The sequence below is a fragment of the Carcharodon carcharias genome, chromosome 1 (genome assembly GCF_017639515.1).
Source record: "Carcharodon carcharias isolate sCarCar2 chromosome 1, sCarCar2.pri, whole genome shotgun sequence".
NCBI classification, from domain to species: Eukaryota; Metazoa; Chordata; class Chondrichthyes; order Lamniformes; family Lamnidae; genus Carcharodon; species Carcharodon carcharias.
Window position 1 is genome coordinate 65,200,410 of NC_054467.1, and position 18,390 is coordinate 65,218,799.

Consider the following 18,390-nt stretch of genomic DNA (forward strand, 5'->3'; position numbering starts at 1 on the left):
TTTGAGGTAATGAGCTGCTCCAAAGGAGGAAAACAGGGATTACAGCAAAGTGTAATATTACTGCCTAAATTGGTCATCTTCAATCCTTTTAAGACCAGCCCTACCAAAAAATTCTCAGAAGAGGTCATTTTGTAGGCTATGCTGGTCGGTCTCAATTCTCCTCCTCCACTTCTTCCTCTCTACTTCTCCACTTCTCTACCTTTGTTTTCCTCATTCTCCTCTTCTATTCTTCTTTCTCCTCCTTCATTCCTATTTTTCTCTTCTCTACTTTTGCTTTTTTAATTTTCCTTATAATTTTCTCATTTCTTCCTCCGTTTTATTCCTGCTGTTTTTATCCCTCTCTCCTATTTGTCTCTAAATTGTGTATTGTTTCTTCCTACAGATTGTGTACTGCCACACTGGGGAAACAGAAATGAAAGAGGCGCTTTTGCATTGCCAACGGTAACTGAATGGGCTCAGAGTTAGTGACCCCCATTGAGAATCATGTGGCTGGGAGAAACCAATTGGGTGCATCAGGCACCAAGGATCTACAGCCTCCATCTCTCCCCCGTCCCAGCCTCCAGCCTCGCCCCACTAAAGCCCTGATCTCCAGCCCCAATCTCTAGCCTCCACCATGCCCCAGCTCCAATCTCCAGCCTCCACCATGCCCCAGCTCCAATCTCCAGCCTCCACCATGCCCCAGCCCTTATGATCACAGGCCTTCAACCTTTCTTGACTGCTGACAAGAGTTTCCTCACCAGTGCTCCACCCCTCCCTGACAATTCTCCCCAACGCCCCCTCGATTGTCAACTCCCCTCCCCCTCCACTCTCCTAATTAAAATCTTCCCAATCCTAATTTTTTTGTTCATTCATGGATGTGGATGTCACTGGCAAAGCCAGCACTTATTACCTATACCTAATTGCCCTTGAGAAGGTGGTGGTAAGCTGCCTTCTAGAATACAACTGCCTGGCTTATTAGGCCATTTCAAAGTGCAATTAGAAATCCACCACATTGTTGTGGGTCTGGAGTCATACTTCGGCCAGGCTAGGTAATGACAGCGGGTTTCCTTCCCTAAAGATTAGTTAACCAGGTGGGTTTTCACAATAATCTAGTAGTTACATTCTCATCACCATTACTGATACTAGCTTTTTATTCCAGACTTATTTAATTAATGGAATTTAAAGTCCCTGCTGCTCATGGGCAGAATTTTGCCCTCAGCATGCGGGATCAGTAGGGGCAGTAGGGAAGCTGACCACCGCCCACGATCAACAACGCACTGCAATTTCACAGTGGTGGGTCAATTAAGGCCCACCCATCATCATACGGGGGTGGGCAGGGGAAGGAGGGCAAGCAGGCCTAGCATGAATTTCGCGCATGCGCATTAGACAGCGCTGAATAATCTCCCTGAGGCACAGAGCTGCCTCAGGGAGATGAAGAATATATATTGAAAAAATCAATAAACAACAGAAAAATGTAATAAAGCATGTTCCCTCATGCGACTCCATCACATGAGCAGGGACACGTTTTAAATTTAAAAAATTAAGTTTTCAGTTTATTTGTATTTGTTTTTGGAAACCTCATCACGCCGTGGATAAGGTTTCCAAAAAAGCGCAAAGGTGACTTTTGGCCTTTTTGCCTGCCCACCAACCCATTAGGTTGAATGGCAGTGAAAAATTGATGACAATTGAGAACTTAATGACCTTAACAGGCCCTTTAAGTGTCAGAGGGCGCACTGCCGGCTCCAGCGCCCACCCACCAACTGAACTATCGCACGACTGCGCGTTGCTGTCAGCACGCTCGGCCGACATCATCACACCTCATTTCACGTTTGGTCGGGTTGGGCACATGCCCACCTGCCGAGCTAAAAATCCTGGCCCATGTCTCAGATTAATTGTCCTGGCCTCTGGCACGCTTGGAGTTAAGATTGACAAGATGTTTGCCTCCCCACCCTTGCCAGTATTTTGCCTGATTTCAACCTCAGAGAAAGACTGACAAGTTTCAGACTGGCTTATGGAAGATGCATTTTAAGTAAATATATGCATGAAATACATTTAGCTGTATTGTGTATTCTGGGTGCCTTTTATTAAAATTAGTACTTGTGGCTAAAATGGTGACAACATCACCACGCCTGTGACCAGTCAGTGTTTCTTACTGGACAATACTGATGTTTAATGTCCGGAAAGGGAGATAATATTTAGAAGGAGGAATGTTTCAATGCATATTTTTACCTGAACAATTGTCTCAATTTATTACTCAAGCCTTGCTCATGGCAGCCTACAAGCAACAGCATACCACAATAACACTACATCAGTCCTAATATGCTAAAAGGCTGCCTGTGCCTCCAATTGCACTTTTGCAACAGTTTTCTCCCTCCGAACACAAAGGTAGGTGTCAGTGAAGGGCTGGAGGATGCCAGGAATCCTTTCTGAATGTCTCCTACGCAGTCTGCTACTCTCACGTCTGACTTGAAGACTTGATCTGATTGCTCTCATGTCTCCTCCATATTCCTCATAATTTCCATGATAATAATGATGATCTTTTTTATAATCGATCTGCTTGCATTTATTTGTTCTTTTCTTATGAGCCTAGCATAAATGCCTCAGCCATAGTCTGATCTAACCTATTGCATTTTGCATGTCATGTCAACATACTCCTTCTTAGAAATCTCCATATTAAGATTTTTATGGCCACAACTGGATATCCCATGTTTATTGCTGCTGAAATAAGGCATTTTGAGAGATAATAGCTGTTTCGACCTAATTATCACTTTGCAAACACCACTATAAATTGCATTTAATCGACTGTAACTGATGCATAGCACTATTATGCTAGGATTTAAGATATTAAAGATTAGCTGCAGCAAGTCACCAATATACATCAGAACACATCAGACAAACTGGAATTTAACAATTTGTGCTTCCATTGCAACCACACAGCAGCAAACTAGTGCAGGAAACAGAATTATGGGCAGTTTTTTTGTTGTGGATTAAGACAGACCCATCTGATATTGAGGGCCCTGTCAGTAGGTTGCCTAAAGAACAACATTAACAACATTCATGGTATGGGAAGAAAATTTGAAAACAAGCAAGCAAAAAAATTAAAGCATAAAACACTTACTCATTGAACACTAAGTCTGGTGCAAAATAAAGCATTGTGCCTCTGGTGTGTTTGTACGATCTCCAGCTGAGGCTAAATGTCATTAAGCACATCCAAGAGTACCGGAGTAGAGTCATCTGATCATCAAGAGCCATCGTTCGGAATCCTGTAAAACAGAAAATGACAGTTTTAAAAGTTTTCTTCAAACAATTTTTCTATCCGTAATTCTCAATGTGTTTGTTTGAATATTTTTATTTTCCATTTATTTTTTATAATTTAGCTCCACTCTCACTATAGAGACTGATTTTGGCAGTAGATCAATGAAGCTATCAAAGCAATGTCAAACATGGAACCTTTATTCCTGTTATACAACATATTAACAAATAACAGAGAGTGATTTTCATCTCCCTCTGCCCTCCTTGATTTAGGCAGTACTCCTGATGGAAGTAGGAGCCTTGTTATTCCTATGACGTCTATAAGACACCAGTGACATTTTCATTCTTATTGGCAAGGCATCCACTCAGGGGTGATGTAGGGTCAGAAATGTGCAGGCCCAAAGTAAGTTTTATTAAACCCTGGAAGCAATTCTGGGACTATTAATTATTGATTTAGAAGTTTTGAAACTTCATGATTACCAGAATTGTTTTCCATGTTTCTCGGCAAAGTCTTCAACAATTTAAATCATACCTTCTGTCACTCTGTTGCTCAACCTGGCCAGTTCTCCCCTTTAAGGTGTTGCCACATGGCCATGCTCAGTAACACTCATGTTGGAATTGTATGCACAGCCTGCTGATTACACTTATAAGAAGGCCAACCATTAAAACCTGCCTTATCTTGGGTGGGAGTGCACCAGAAGGATTAGAAATGACCCTAGCATATCTCCGTCCCAGCCAGGGGTTTTATGGGGCCTTGTAAGGGGCAGAGTTTTCAATCCATCCCAAAAAAGACCAGCAGCATAGACCAGAGTTTCTGTGTTGCCTGATTTCAAGCATACCAAGCCACTGTTTGTGAGTCCCTCTGGGAAAGTAAGCCAAGATTGTTTGCAGCTCTCTAGAAATTTACTGTAACTAATTTGTCTTATACTTTTAAAGTAGTTCTGAGGAGGCACTTACTTCATGCCTGATGGAAGAAGTTCAGACAATCCTCCACCCAATAGCCTGAGATTCCCTTCAGGTACAGACAGACACCAGGGATGCACCTCCAAATGCACGAGTACCTGGTATGGGCATGCAAGGTAGGAAACTTCCTCTCCTGACAGTGGAGAATCTGCTGGGGTGAGTGGCAAGGGTTCCTGGCAGGAATAGGCCTTCATTTACACTCTTCACAAACTATAGTCTGCATTTATCAGGTTGAAAATTCTAAAAAAACTATATACTTTCCAGTGAAGGAAATGTGTATTATTTGAAAAAAATAAGGTGAAAGCAATGTTAGTCGAAAACTAAAGGCAGAATAATGCATAAGAAATAAAAATCATGCAATTCGTTTCTTAAAAGTGAAAACAGCCAAGGATTGCCACAGCCTCTCTCTCTGAAATTCATTGTATGTTAAAATTTAAACTAAAAGGCAGTAGATAACAAGTATTTTTAGAGCTTAGCAGTTTTACATAATGTAAGTCAACAGCTACTACTTTTACCAGAACAAAAACAGAATTACCTGGAAAAACTCAGCAGGTCTGGCAGCATCGGCGGAGAAGAAAAGAGTTGAAGTTTTGTGATGCTGCCAGACCTGCTGAGTTTTTCCAGGTAATTCTGTTTTTGTTTTGGATTTCCAGCATCCGCAGTTTGTTTGTTTTTACTACTTTTACCAGGGTCATTATGAAAGCCAGAAGATAGTGGATGGGGGATCAAGTTACAACAGGTGATGGACAACTTGGTATGTGTAGTTATCCTTCTATCAGTGTGTAAGCATACAATTATAAGCAGCTAATAGCAAAACAATGAAGCCTAAGGGATTTTCAACACAGTGAAAGTTCTCTGTTTCCACATCTACAAGGATCCCCATCTAAAAACTCCTCTAGTATAAATGGTTTTACATTGGTGTTTTCCATGTTTGTGGTTTAAAACAGTCTTTGGGATTTTTGCCAGCAGAGCTGCTTCTGCCAGAATCACAACAATGCTCCCGTTGCCTCTGGTTGCAGATAGAACCAGTGAATATTCATGTGTCCCTGGCAGGCCCAGCAATTAGATGAAAAGAGAATGAGAAAAATGAAAAAAAAAATCACACGCAGAATGAACGATCAAAGCTAAAGATGGACTGGAACATAAATAAACAGAAAGTATTTTTTTAAAAAAAAGGAAAAGAAAATTAAGTTATTTTAATTTTACTTACTCTGTAGTCAAGGAACTAGGAATTATAAATGAGCAAAGAGATCTGGGAGTCCAAATACACAAATTAATTAAAGCTAGCGTGCAGGTACAAAAAGTGATCAAAACAGCTAATGGAATGTTGGCCTTTATCTCAAGGGAGCTGGAATACAAAGGGGGCAAAGTGATGCTTCAATTGGACTGACCATTGAACACGTCTTCAAATTTGGGTACTACACCTCAGAAAGCATATACTGGCCTCTGGAGTGATGCAGCACAGATTCACCAGAACAATACTGGGGCTGAAATTTTCTATGCCCGCTGGTGTCGGCCATGTTCGGTGGCGTGAGCGGATAATATGGAAGGAAGGCGTTGTGAAACCAGTTTGCGGTCGTCCGCTCAGCCCGTCGACGATGGTGGGCCGCGTTTCCTGCCACCAGACATCGGGAACCTCACTGTAATATATCAGCATGTCATTATAAGGCCAGCCTGCCGGACACATCGCACCCCCCCCAGCCCCCCCCCCAACCCAACCAACATCCTTACCCCCACCCCCACCCACTATGCTGGATCGTCCGCCCACATAAGCGGGGGAACATGCCGACGTGTTTCACAACAGTATATATAAGGCCTGCACTTGGTGAACTGCACTTTGAGGGGAAGTCGGAGGTGAGTGCACAGAAATATAGTGCAGCTCTTGCGAGGGTCGCCTGTTGGACTCAAGCTTGAGGCAAGTTGCGGGGGCCGGTGGGAGGGGGGGGGGGTGTGGCTGCCCTACGGTTGAGGTAAGTTGGGGGGTTGGAGGAAAGGGCTGCCCTACGGTTGAGATGAGGTGTAGGGGAGGTGGTGTTGTCACTAACTAGCATTCCAGAGACCCAGGATAATGCTCTGGAGACCTGGGTTCGAATCATGAAATTTGAATTCAATAAAAATCTGGAATTAAAAGTCTGATGATGATCATGAAACCATTGTCGTAAAAACTCATCTGTCTTTTAGGGAAGGAAATCTGCCATCCTTACCTGAGCTGGCCTACATCCAGGCCCACAACAATGAGGTTGATTCTTAATTGCCCTCTGAACATGGGGAATAAATGCTGGCCTAGCCAGCGATGCCCACATCCCAGGAATGAATTTAAAAAAAAGTTGGGGTGGGGGGCAAGGGCTCCTGTTAGTGCACAAGCACATGCAGGGTGGGGAAAGAGAAAAAGCCATGTGTCAGGGAAACCTTGTATAAAGTGACCATTCCTCCACAGCTGAGGCAGTTCAGAATCAGCCACATTGACATGCTTGGAATTGGGCCTCCAGTTTATCTGCCCACTTAAACAACACAGAGGCATGAAAGTGCCACCAAGTGCTCTGGAGCTTTTCAACCCTTGGGCACAGACTGCAAACTAATGAGCATCTTAGTGGACTGCAGAACAGTTGGACAACTGCGCATGTACAATCTTCTTGCGAAAGCTGGCCATGGAGCAGTCACTGGTGGGGGCACTCACAGCCCCTTGCAATGTCTTCATTCAGGTTTGGACCAAGACTCTCCCATGGTTCAAGCAACAGTGCAGCCTTGCAGTGTGGGTTAGGAGAATGCTGTGTCTGAGCTGAGAGCACAGCATGCAGTCCAGTGGGCAAAGCCACTGCCAATTGGTCAGGTGGAGTGGGATGGAGATGGGGTTTCGGCCATCTATGCAGCGCACTAAACTCTGGCCATCCATGTGGTGATCAGCACTCTCTGGGATGCGTTAAGGGGCCTCCAGACCTGACCAAGATGGTTCTTAGAACACCGAAGCTAACCTATACATCTCTCTCCTTCATCCTGCAGGAGGAGTACATCAGAAGCATGGACCCTGGTGGCCTAGCTGTATGCCTAGTAGCATACAAACAACAGAGACCGACGCAGAAGAGAGCGACGGATGTGCCTGGTTGCGCTGAGGGAGGAGCAACATCCTCAGGGAGAAGGGGTGGCTGAGGCTCCTGCACACGCCACTGAAGAGCCAGAACAAGCCATCACTGGTCAGTAACTAGTTGGACCAGGGTCTATAGGCGCCGCCTTTCATTCCTGCAGATGATGGAGAACCAGTGTCGCCGAAGACTGCGCGTGTCTAGGGAACTGGTCGGACACATCTCTAGCTGCTGCAGGATTTCGCGCCAAGGAGATACAGAGGGCATCCACTGCCAGTGGCCGTGAAAGTGACTGCAGTACTTAATTTTTATGGCAGTGGATCCTTTGAGGGCTCCACAAGTGACTTCTGTAGGATAGTGCAAGCCTCCACCCACAAATGCATCAATGAGGTCAAGGATGCCATTCTCACGAGGACACACAACTTTGTGCATTTCGCCCAGGGCTAGGAAAGCCAGGAAGCGACAGTGCTGGGATTTGCCCAGATCTCGGGTTCCCCACAGGTGCAGGGTGCCATTCACGTGGCGCTCAGATCTCCGTCGCAACAAACGGTCAAACATCAACCATAAGGACTTCCACTCACTGAATATGCAGCTGGCATGTGACCACCACAAACATATCCTGCAGGTGTGCGCACAGTTTCGAGGGAGTGTTGATGACTCCTACATTCTCAGTTGGTCACAGATCTCTGACGTCTTTCAGGTACCACAGAGGCTGCAGGGAGGCTCTTCAGAGACAGTGGCTACCTGCAAAGGATGTGGCTGAAGACACCCATGCGGTGGCCTCAGACTGCAGCAGAGCAAAGGTATCATGAGGCTCATGCTGCAACTTACACCTTGGTGGAGCAGACAATCGTGATGCTGAAAATGAGGTGCCGGTGTCTGGACCAGTCCAGTGGAGCCCTGCAATATAGTCTACAGAGGGTATCACACATCGTCGTCGTTTGCTGCACCCTTTACAACCGGGGGCTGCAACGGGGAGAGGAGCTGGCTGAGGAGGAGGTGGAGAAGCTGGAGGTCTCCTCCGATGAGGAGGACGTTGATGGGGATGAGGGTGAGGAGGTCCTCGAAGGCGATGATGACGGCAATGAGGCCCTCGCACTGACCAGACAAGGCAGGTGCGCTCGGGAGGCCCTCATAGCCGCTAGATTTGTGGAGGATGATTATGACATGCGGTAAGCAGACACCACAGATCCTCACATTGCATCTGTGAACGTTTTACTCCAATCTAGCTTATGGCAGCATACATACCCTCTGTGATAATGCGCCTGTCATGGAGACACAGTGGAAGCTCTAATAGTCCCTGGTGTCCAGGAGGATGATGATGACATGCAGTGAGAACACTCCATAGAGCTTCATATAGCCTCTGAGAATGTCTGACCCCTGTCTGGCCGAGGGCAGCTCGCTTGCGCTCTGTGATCAAGGCCATATCATGCGGACGCAGCCATGAAACTTTAAATACACCTGGTCCTTTGTCAGCCTTCAGCACCTGCCCCCTTCAGGAGCACAGCATCACTGGTCACAGATGCTGAAGAGATGGGGGACCAGCCCCACCTCAAAGGTGCTGAGAGCACACAAAGAGAATGACAGAACTCTGTGATGCCTGCCCACTACATTCTGGCAGCAATGACAAGCACCATCAAGGTGCAGGCATCACTAATGTGTCCAGGGAGTGCAAGGCGGGACCATTACTTCAGTCTGAAGACTGCAAAAAGCACAGGGAAGAGGCCCTGGACTGAGACACTTCCCTTTATCTTGTGCAGGGACCAAGGTTTCACAACTGAGTGACATGAACACTGCTCATCAGAACAAAGAGCCATACGCAGGGAACATTCTTGCAGGTTTATTTACAATAGTGGACATTATGTACAAGTGATTAACACCCGTGCCCAGGCTGTGCAACTACATATTCTTAAACTTCCTAACCCTGCTGCTAGATCTTGGTGCTCCCTGGACATCCACAGCAGAGGTGGAGTCAGCCTGCTGACTGCAACGCCCTGTCAATGCCCTGGTGTGTTTGCATGCTGGTGCTATCACCTCAGTCTGAAGGCAGACAGACTCCTCCATCGTGCATTGCAATCTGAGGAGTGCAGCAGACATCCCTTCCTGATGCTCTCGAGCTTGCCTTTGCAGTTCCAGCAACTAAGGTATGACCAAGTCCAGAGGCTCATCATCTGACTCAGACTCAGCAGATTTCTGGCCTCCTGCAGAACTCTGAGTGCCGGGGACTGGGAAGTCCCTGCCACCGTCTGCTGTGGATCAGACCGTGTGATGTGCTCACCAGATTGTGATCCTTAGGCTACTCTAAAGCTAGGTCCCACCGCGGTATGTGTCTCTGCACTGGTGTGAGGGTGTGGGTGAGCACTGAAATGGGTCTTCAATGAAGATGCTTTCAGATTCCCCTTCCAAGGTGTCTTTTGGGCTTGATTAGAGGCCCTGGGTCATGGACTCCATCGGCTGTTTCCCAGGCGTGCCTGTGATAGCAAGGAGAGATAATCAGTGCAAGGCAGTGGCCTGTGAAACAGATGGATGGCTCTGTTTTCAAAATCTGTGAGCACCCTGATTTCAGGCATTCCTCCACCGGTCTGCAACCTCTCCCTCTTGTTGTGTGCCAGCTTGTCCTGCATGAATAGACATGGAGAGAGTGTAAACAGGACGCCTACCAGGCCAGATGATAAGTATGCCTGGCATGTGTGGGTGACAAGTGGTCCCAAGGATGGAATGAGAACAATGAAGGTGTGTGTGAGAGAGTGAATGATGATGTCCCTTGAACTGGTAGTGAGTGAGGGCCCTGTGGATGTGTGATGGGTTTGTGAGTGTGTGAATTGAGAGTGATGAGAAGAGTGACTTACCCTGATGGAACGGTGGAGATCTTTCATCGTTTTTCGGCACTGGGTGGCAGTCCTCTTTTGTAAGGCATTGGCACTGGCTACCGCTGCTACTGCCTCCCAAGCCGGATTGATGATATTGCTGCCCATCCTGCAGCCAGAGCGGGGTAGGAGTACATCATGGGGAGCCTCCACTGAGTCCACAAGGTGCTCGAGGAACATGCCATTGAACTTGGGGACTGCAGTCTTCTTGCCTTTTGGGGCCATGTCTTCTGTGCATCAGTCATGGGCTAGAAGCACTGAGAGGTGTGTGGGCAGCTGGACTTTAAATATGGCACCCACTGTGAGGAAGTGGCAAACCGATGGTGTAACGGGCGAATGAGAGCTGGCCTGCCATTGAAACGGCTTGTTTCCTGGGAATGCATGATTAATGCGGCAGGACTGGGACGATATCAGGTAGAAGCCGCAATTGCGGCTGGTGGGTAAAACATCACATTTCCCGCCTGCTACCACACAGTGCAAATCTGGGGCGATTCCACCCTGGGGCTTAGAGGGTTAAAGTATAAGGGCAAATTATATCAACATGGCTTGTATTCCTTTGAGTAAAGAAAATTGTCGACGTCAACTGTTCCTTGATTCGAGGATGATGCCTACTCAGGTTTGCGAGTTTCTGCCATGATCAAGCTGATTCTCGACCCGCAGATCTTTGGGCACATGGAGCAGGATGTCCCATGAGGTAGTGAGATCCAGAGTGCAGGATGTGCCTTCTTTTCTTTCTTTCTCTTCTGTCGCTCTGCCTTATCATTAAGACGTTGTGGCTCAAAGTGTGATGCAGCTTGATGGACATGTTGTTGCCATTTTGAACAATCAGTAGTGAGCTCCTTCCAGTCATTAATGTCAACACTGCCACGCTTCAAGGAGAGCTTCAAAGTGTCTTGAAACATGTTCTCTGTCCTTCCCCGGAATGTTGGCTATTTGACAGTTGAGAAACTTTTCAGCGACCCAGACAGAATGTAGTCCATCAAATTGATTTTACAGGAGTTTTGCCTGAATGATTGTGGAGCTGGCTGCAGAAAGGAGACTAGTGTTTGTGGGCAGTCATCTGTCAAGAAGATTGAGGGTTGATCTGATCAAAGTGTTAAAAATTTTAAATGGATTTGCTAGGGTAGATACAGAGAAGCTATTTGCTCTCTTGAAGGCATTAAGAACAAAAGGATGTCATCTTAAAATTAGAGCTGGACCATTTAGAAGCAGATCAGGAAACTCTTCTTCACATAAAGAGTAGGTGAAATCTGGAACTCCCCCACAAAAGGCTGTGGACGTCAGGGCAGTTGGAGCTTTCAAGGTTGGTAGATACCTTTGCGTAAGGTTATCAAGAGAGATGGAGCAACAGTGGGTAAATGAAACTGAAGTGCAAATCAGCCATGATCCGATTGAATGGTGGAGCAGGATCGAGTAGCTGAATGACTTACTCCTGTTTCTAATGTTCCTAAGTCCTAACAGCCACTGGCTAACTTTCCATTGTTACTTGACTCCCACTGATCTCCCCAGGTGACCACAATTCCCCCTGTAGTTTCAATTTTGGCTCCAACCCTCACCAGCACCCCCCAGACCAGCTACATCCCTGCTGACCAGCAAGCGGTATCAACTCCTACTGCACGGCATATTGCCACTGTCAGACAATGACATCATTATGTGAAAGTAGGCACTACTCTCAGAAACGGAGATCCAGGCATTGCAGTAAGGATAGCAGAGTGCCTGGTGCAGCAAACAGTGACTGAAAATAACTATGTATTAGAAAGAGGGAGGGATGGTGCCTCCAACATCAGATTGTAGGCAAAGAAAGAGTACTAGGCTCACACATGCTTGAGCCTGTGGAAATATCAGCAAGGAACATGGAGATGAAAACTGCTACCTCTGAGAATGAAGCAGACTCTGAAGCCTAAATCTCAAGACAGGGCTAGGACTGTGTGGGAGAAGGGTGCTCTCGGGAGCTTTAATAAACAGCGTAAACCTTGTATTTATATAGTAGCTTCCACAATCTCAGGCAATCGCAAAGTGTCTTATAATAACAGACTTTTGAAATGCAGTCCCTGTTGTGATGTAAAGCGGGTTATACTTAAAAAGGTACATTTAGTGATTTAACAAATTCATGATATATATTATAGAATGCTTTAATGATGTTGTAATTTTAATTGTTAGTGGTATATGGTGTGGTGAATTGGAAAACAACATGACCACTGAAACCACTTTGCAAAACTCATTTGAGTATTTTGGTTCATTGGTTTCACGGTAGTTGGTTCCTCCTTCCTGACTAATAATGTCGGCATTCAGATATTTAAGCACATCAGAATGTTTAATTGAACAGATTCTGGTTATTTAATGCAGTTATTAAAATGTGACACAAAGATTAACATTCACAGTTAAAGCCTAAGATTCTGATTTAAGGTGTGACATTTCTGCATAGAAGACCATTAATTAGATGATTGAGATACTGATAAATGGATAGATGGATTGTCTATTTAAAGACTACTTCCTATATACTAACCATTTTTCTCTACTTCCTTTGTGGCTTTCCAGCATACACACTCCTTGAATCAAAATATTTGAACTGTTTAAATGTTACTATTCTTATCTTGGCGTGTTCTTGCTTGTGTTTACATATAGGTAAAATATACAGGAAATAGGATAATATACAGGGAAACCACAAAAGAAATGAAGGAAAAAACCTAGGGAAAAAATTGTAGGGGGAGAAATTTGATCACGTAGCATCACTTCCAGTGGTGCCACGCAGACTTACATTGATACATTGGGACAGGCAGCAGTGCTACCTGCACAATCCACACCCTGTTCTTCAATGAGACCTTTGCTAAAATCGGTGCTACACAAATGAATTTCACCATGGTATTTAGAAAAAATCTAATTGCTTGTCAATGTCAACATTCATTAATAAATTCCATCATTTAATCTGAAATTTAGTGAGGTTGCTGCAGTTGAAATTTCAGTCTGGCAGAGTTTATTACATTTTAATAAAATTATTATATTAGATGCCAGCTGCAGCTTAGTAGTAGCATTCTCCTCTTTATCTTAGCCACAGCATTAGCATCCCCCAGCCAATCGTGGAGAATGGGCATGATGAGGTGCCAATTATGTCAGAGGAAGGGTTCTAATTAATGGGATCCCAGCAGAGGTCAGAATGGCCCAACTGGACATGGATTCCTGAGGCTGCAGAAAGCACAAAAATGAAGAGAAGATCTGGGAAGGCTGCCCCTCAGGTCGCTCACTCTTACTTGGAGAGCCTAACGTGAAGTGAGGGGTTGCAGTGAGGTTAGCTCTCTCAAGGACCAGAGGAAGAAGGGTCATATAGACTCGAAACATTAACTTTGTTTCTCTATCCACAAACGCTGCTAGGCCTGCTGAGATTTTTCAGCATTTTCTGTTTTTGTGTGAGGAAGAGGACAATCTCTCTAACCAAGCAAGTGTGAATAGGAGTGCCTGAGGAAATGAGCAGCAGAAGTGTTGTTTCTCCAACCTGGAGACAGTACAGCAAGAGGTTCCAGGGCCTCAGGAGGGTGGAATGACGAATGGCATAACATTTTTAAGGTGCCAAGCCCCACACTCTGACTTTCCCAGCATTCTCTTGTTCAGCACTCCTCGGAACGACACACCATCCAGCTCCACTCATTCCTCTCTGCAGGGACTTCACATACCCACCTGAACAGCCAACACTCACATTCACCCTCATCCTATTGCTCCCTCGCACCCATGCCTCACAGTTATCCTCCACAAATATTGTCCTTCCCTCCTCTATACACAAATCATTATTAACACTCATAATCCTCTGCTTTCTCTCCTTCCAGGAGAAAAGAGTACGCAGCCTTGAGGCAAGACAGAGTCCTGAGGGGCGGCCCTCCAGGGACAGCCATCTAAACAGTCACTGGCAATTCTTGCCTAGCAGGTCCACTGTGAAGGAGGAAGTTCCAGGAAGCTGTGTGTCCATAGATCTCTGAAGGCAGAGGGGAGGGTGGGGTGGGGTGGTGAAAAAGGCATATGGGACAATTGCCTTTATCAATCGATGCATAGATTACAAAAGTAGGGAGGTCATGTTGGAGTTGTATAGAACCTTGGTGAGGCCACAGCTGGAGTACTGTGTGCAGTTCTGGTCGCCACATTATAGGAAGGATGTGATTGCACTGGAGGGGGTGCAGCGGAGATTCACCAGGATGTTGCCTCGGATGAAACATTTAAGTTATGAAGAGAGGTTGGATAGAATTGGATTGTTTTTGTTGGAGCAGAGAAGGCTGAGGGGCGAACTGATTGAGGTGTACAAGATTATGAGGGGCATGGACAGGGTGGATAGGGAGCAGCTGTTCCCCTTAGTTGAAGGGTCAGTCATGAGGGGACACAAGTTCAAGGTGAGGGGCAGGAGGTTTAGGGGGGATGTGAGGAAAAACTTTTTTACCCAGAGGGTGGTGACGGTCTGGAATGCGCTGCCTGGGAAGGTGGTGGAGGCGGGTTGCCTCACATCCTTTAAAAATTACCTGGATGAGCACTTAGCCCATAGCCTTGAATGTTATGATGTGCTAAGCGCTGGTAAATGGGATTAGGTAGGTAGGTCAGGTGTTTCTCATGTGTTGGTGCAGACTGGATGGGCTGAAGGGCCCCTTCTGCACAGTGTGGTTCTATGATCCTGTGCAGCTACAGATATTAGCATCAACCTGCCCTCAAGATCAGCCTCTTGAGGCACTGTTGCTCACACATGTTGAGAAGCTGATCTTCTGCTTGTGGACCCTGTGTCTCACCTTCTGGGAGCTGGATCTCTATGTCCATCTTCCCTGTTCTGTGGAGCAGCATGCAACTGAAGAGAAGACAGCTAGCGCTGCTGACGTTGGTGTTGTTGCTTCTCTTATGCCTCATCGGAGGTGCAAGGTAGAGCTGCTCCCATGCCGTCGTAAATGCTGCCTGCAGTGAAGTGCAACTGAAGGTGATGGAAGTCAGTTCACCTGCCTTGCACTTCAAAGAAGTTGGCAATCACCTATCAAACAGTGACAGCAATCACTGAGGAGAGCTGTGAGCAGCAGCCTCTCACCTGGCCATGGCTGCAGCTCTTCAGTTTCACTGATCTAAGGTTTCCCAGTTTTCCAGTTTCACTGAAGAAGTATTCCCGCCATGCACTCACCTCGGTGACCCTGGATAGTTGCTGCCAGTTCAGGAAATTTATCTACTACCTATTAAAGCTCGAATCCTTGGTTAAAACAACACTTAATTAATTACCAATTTGAGAACTTAAATGCCTTGCCCAACAGGGTAAAACCTGGAAGTGGGCCGATGTCAGGATCTCAACCCAACATAACTTTTCGGACCCCACACCCACCTCCGCTTGCCCGTTAAAACTGCCCCCTAAATTTCAATAGTACTTCATTAGCTGTAAAGGAGAGTGTGAGAGGAGGACCCTGAGACAGGCAGTCAGCAGCATCTAGAGGAGAGTGCAATTGGAGGACCCTGATCCAGGCAGTCAGCAGCACCTAGCACCTAACATCACAGAAGAAACATAAGTTTCTTGGCTGGTGAGAAACTGCTGTTAGGGAGCATCATCAAGTAGCTGACAATTAGAGAAACATATTATTTTTAAAAGAAGAGGCTACTTACATTTAAACATGAGCAATAGGGAAATAAAGTTAAGTTGAGGCCAAGTAAAATAAAGTTGCATAAGTAAACCAAAGTAAAATAAAGTTAATGCAAGGGAAGTAAACTGAAGGCAGGACAGCTCGGTCATGTGGAATGTGTGTCTTGTAATATGTGGGAAGTTGTGGACGCTACCAGTGTCCTAGATGTCCACATGTACAGGAGGTGTCATCTGCTGCAGAATCTTGAGCTCCAGGTTTCGGAGCTTGAGTGGCTAGAGTCACTGCGGCACATCCACGAGACTGTGAGCTACGTGGATAGCACATTCAGAGAGGTGGTCACACTGCAGTTTATGAGGCTAGAGACAGAAAGGGAATAGGTGACCACCAGGCAGTCCAAGAAAATTGGTAGTGCAGGAGTCCTCTGGGGTCCCACTCACCAATTGGTTTTCCATTTTGGATACCAGTGAGGGCATTGGTAACTCAGAGGAATGCAGTCAGAGCCTCTGCTGTGCAAGAGGGGAGAAAGAAGAGGGGAAGAGCAGCAGTAATAGGGAATTTGTTAGTTAGGGGAACTGACAGGCATTTCTGCGGCCATAGACATGACTCCAGGATGGTATGGTGCCTCCCTGATGCCAGGGTCAAGGATGTCACGGAGTGGCTGCGGGATATTCTTTTGGCGGAAGGTGATCAGCCAGAGGTTGTGGTCCATGTTGGTACCAATGACTTAGGTAGGAAAGAGGATGAAGACCTGAAAGCAGATTTCAAGGAGCTAGGAAGGAGACTGAAAAGCAGGAAATCTAAAGCAGTAATCTCCAGATTACTCTCAGTCCCCCATGCAAGTGAGTATAGAAATAAGTGAATTGAGCGATAGAAATAGGAGACTTGAGCGCATAAACATGTGGCTGGAAAGCTGGTGTAGGAGGGAGGGTATCAGATTTCTGAGGCATTGGGACCGGTTCTGGGGAAGATGGGACCTGTACAAGCTGGATGGTTCACACCTGACCAGGACCGGGATGAACATCCTCACAGGGAGATTTGCTAGTGCTGTAAGGGCAGGGGGATAGGAACCTGAGGGTAAATTCAGAGCAGGGTTTGGGAGATGACAAATTAATGAGTGATTCTGAAAGGCAGAAGTAGCACAGGTTATAAAGTGTACAGAACAGGAATTTGGCAGTGTTAAAACGTATATATGTAAATGCAAGGACCATAGTATTTAAAGCCGATGAGCTGAGGGCAATGTAGACACATGGCAGCATAATAACATTACTATAACAGAAACTTGGCTTAAAGAAGGGCAAAAATGGCAGCTCAACATCCCTTGATATAGAGTTTTCAGGCAGGATAGGGAGGGGAATAAGAAAGGTGGGGGTGTCGCATTATTGGTTAAAGAATTAATTACAGCTGTGAGGAGGGATGATATACTAAGTGAGGCATCAAATGAGGCCCTCTGGGTTGAGCTCAGAAATAAAAAAGGGGCAGCCTCACTGCTAGGAATGTACTGTAAACCGTCAAATAGTGGAACACAGTTAGAAGAGCAAATATGTAGACAGATTTCTGAGCGCAAAAACAATAGGTCAGTAATTGTTGGGGACTTCAACTACCCGAATATCAATTAGAATGCGAACAGCATGAAGGGCACATTGGGCGCAAAATTCTTGAACTGCATTCAAGAGAAATTTTTCAGCCAACATGGAACAAGCTAAATGAGAGGGGACACAATTCTAGATGTTGTCTTAGGAAATGAAGCTGGGCAAGTGGATGAAGAAGCAGTGGGGACTATTTTGGAGATAGTGACCATAATATGGTTAGATTTAGCAACATTATGGAAAAGGACAAAGATAGAACAGGAGTAAAAGTTCTAAATTGGGGGAAGACTAATTTTACAAAGCTGAGAGGTGAGCTGACGAGGGTGGACTGGATACAGCTATTAGAAGGAAAAACTGTGTCATATCAACGGGAGGCATTCAAAAACAAGATTCAATGGGCACGGTGTAGACATGTCCCCACAAAGAAAAAGAGTGGTACTGCCAAATCTAGACCACCCGGTTATCCAGAAGCATACAGGGTAAGATAATATTAGATACGATAGGCATAGTGAGAGAGGGAATACTGGAGGGACTGGCATCCTTGAAGATGGGTAAATCACCAAGGCCAGATGGATTGAATCCCAGGGCATTGAAGGAAGCCAGGCAGGAAATAGTGGATGCTCTGAGGATCATTTTCCAATCCTCACTAGGTGCAGGCATTGTCCCAGAGCGAACGTTGTATCATTATTTAAAAAGGGTGCGAGGGATAGGCCAGAAAATTATAGACCAGTCAGTCTGACTTTGGTGGTGGGCAAATTATTGGAAACAGCTGAGAGACAGGATAAATTGCATCTTAGAAAGGCACAGATTGATGAGGGATAGTCACCATGGTTTTGTTAGGGGAACATCATGTCTTACTAACGAAATAGAAATTTTTGAGGAAGTAACAAGGAGGACTGATGAGGGTAGTGTAGTGGATGTTGTCTACATGGATTTCAGTAAGGCACTTGATAAGGTCCCACATGGCAGACTGGTCAGGAAAGGGAGATCTCGTGGGATACAGGGGAAGGTGGCAGGTTGGATCCAAAATTGGCTCAGTGACAGGAAACAAAGGGCAATGGTCGATGGTTGTTTTTGT

The 18,390-nt window shown here is 45.8% G+C and overlaps 1 protein-coding gene across 3 annotated transcripts in view; it reads right to left on the reverse strand.

The window, feature by feature from the left end:
• The window catches only part of nr3c2 (nuclear receptor subfamily 3, group C, member 2), a 386,614-nt gene that overhangs the window by 75,474 nt on the left and 292,750 nt on the right, over positions 1 to 18,390 (reverse strand). For all 3 annotated transcript variants that reach the window (XM_041196435.1, XM_041196272.1, XM_041196345.1), the window contains one exon: positions 3,098 to 3,242. In XM_041196435.1, the coding sequence (XP_041052369.1) occupies positions 3,098 to 3,242 (145 nt within the window). The remainder of the gene's footprint in view (positions 1 to 3,097; positions 3,243 to 18,390) is intronic.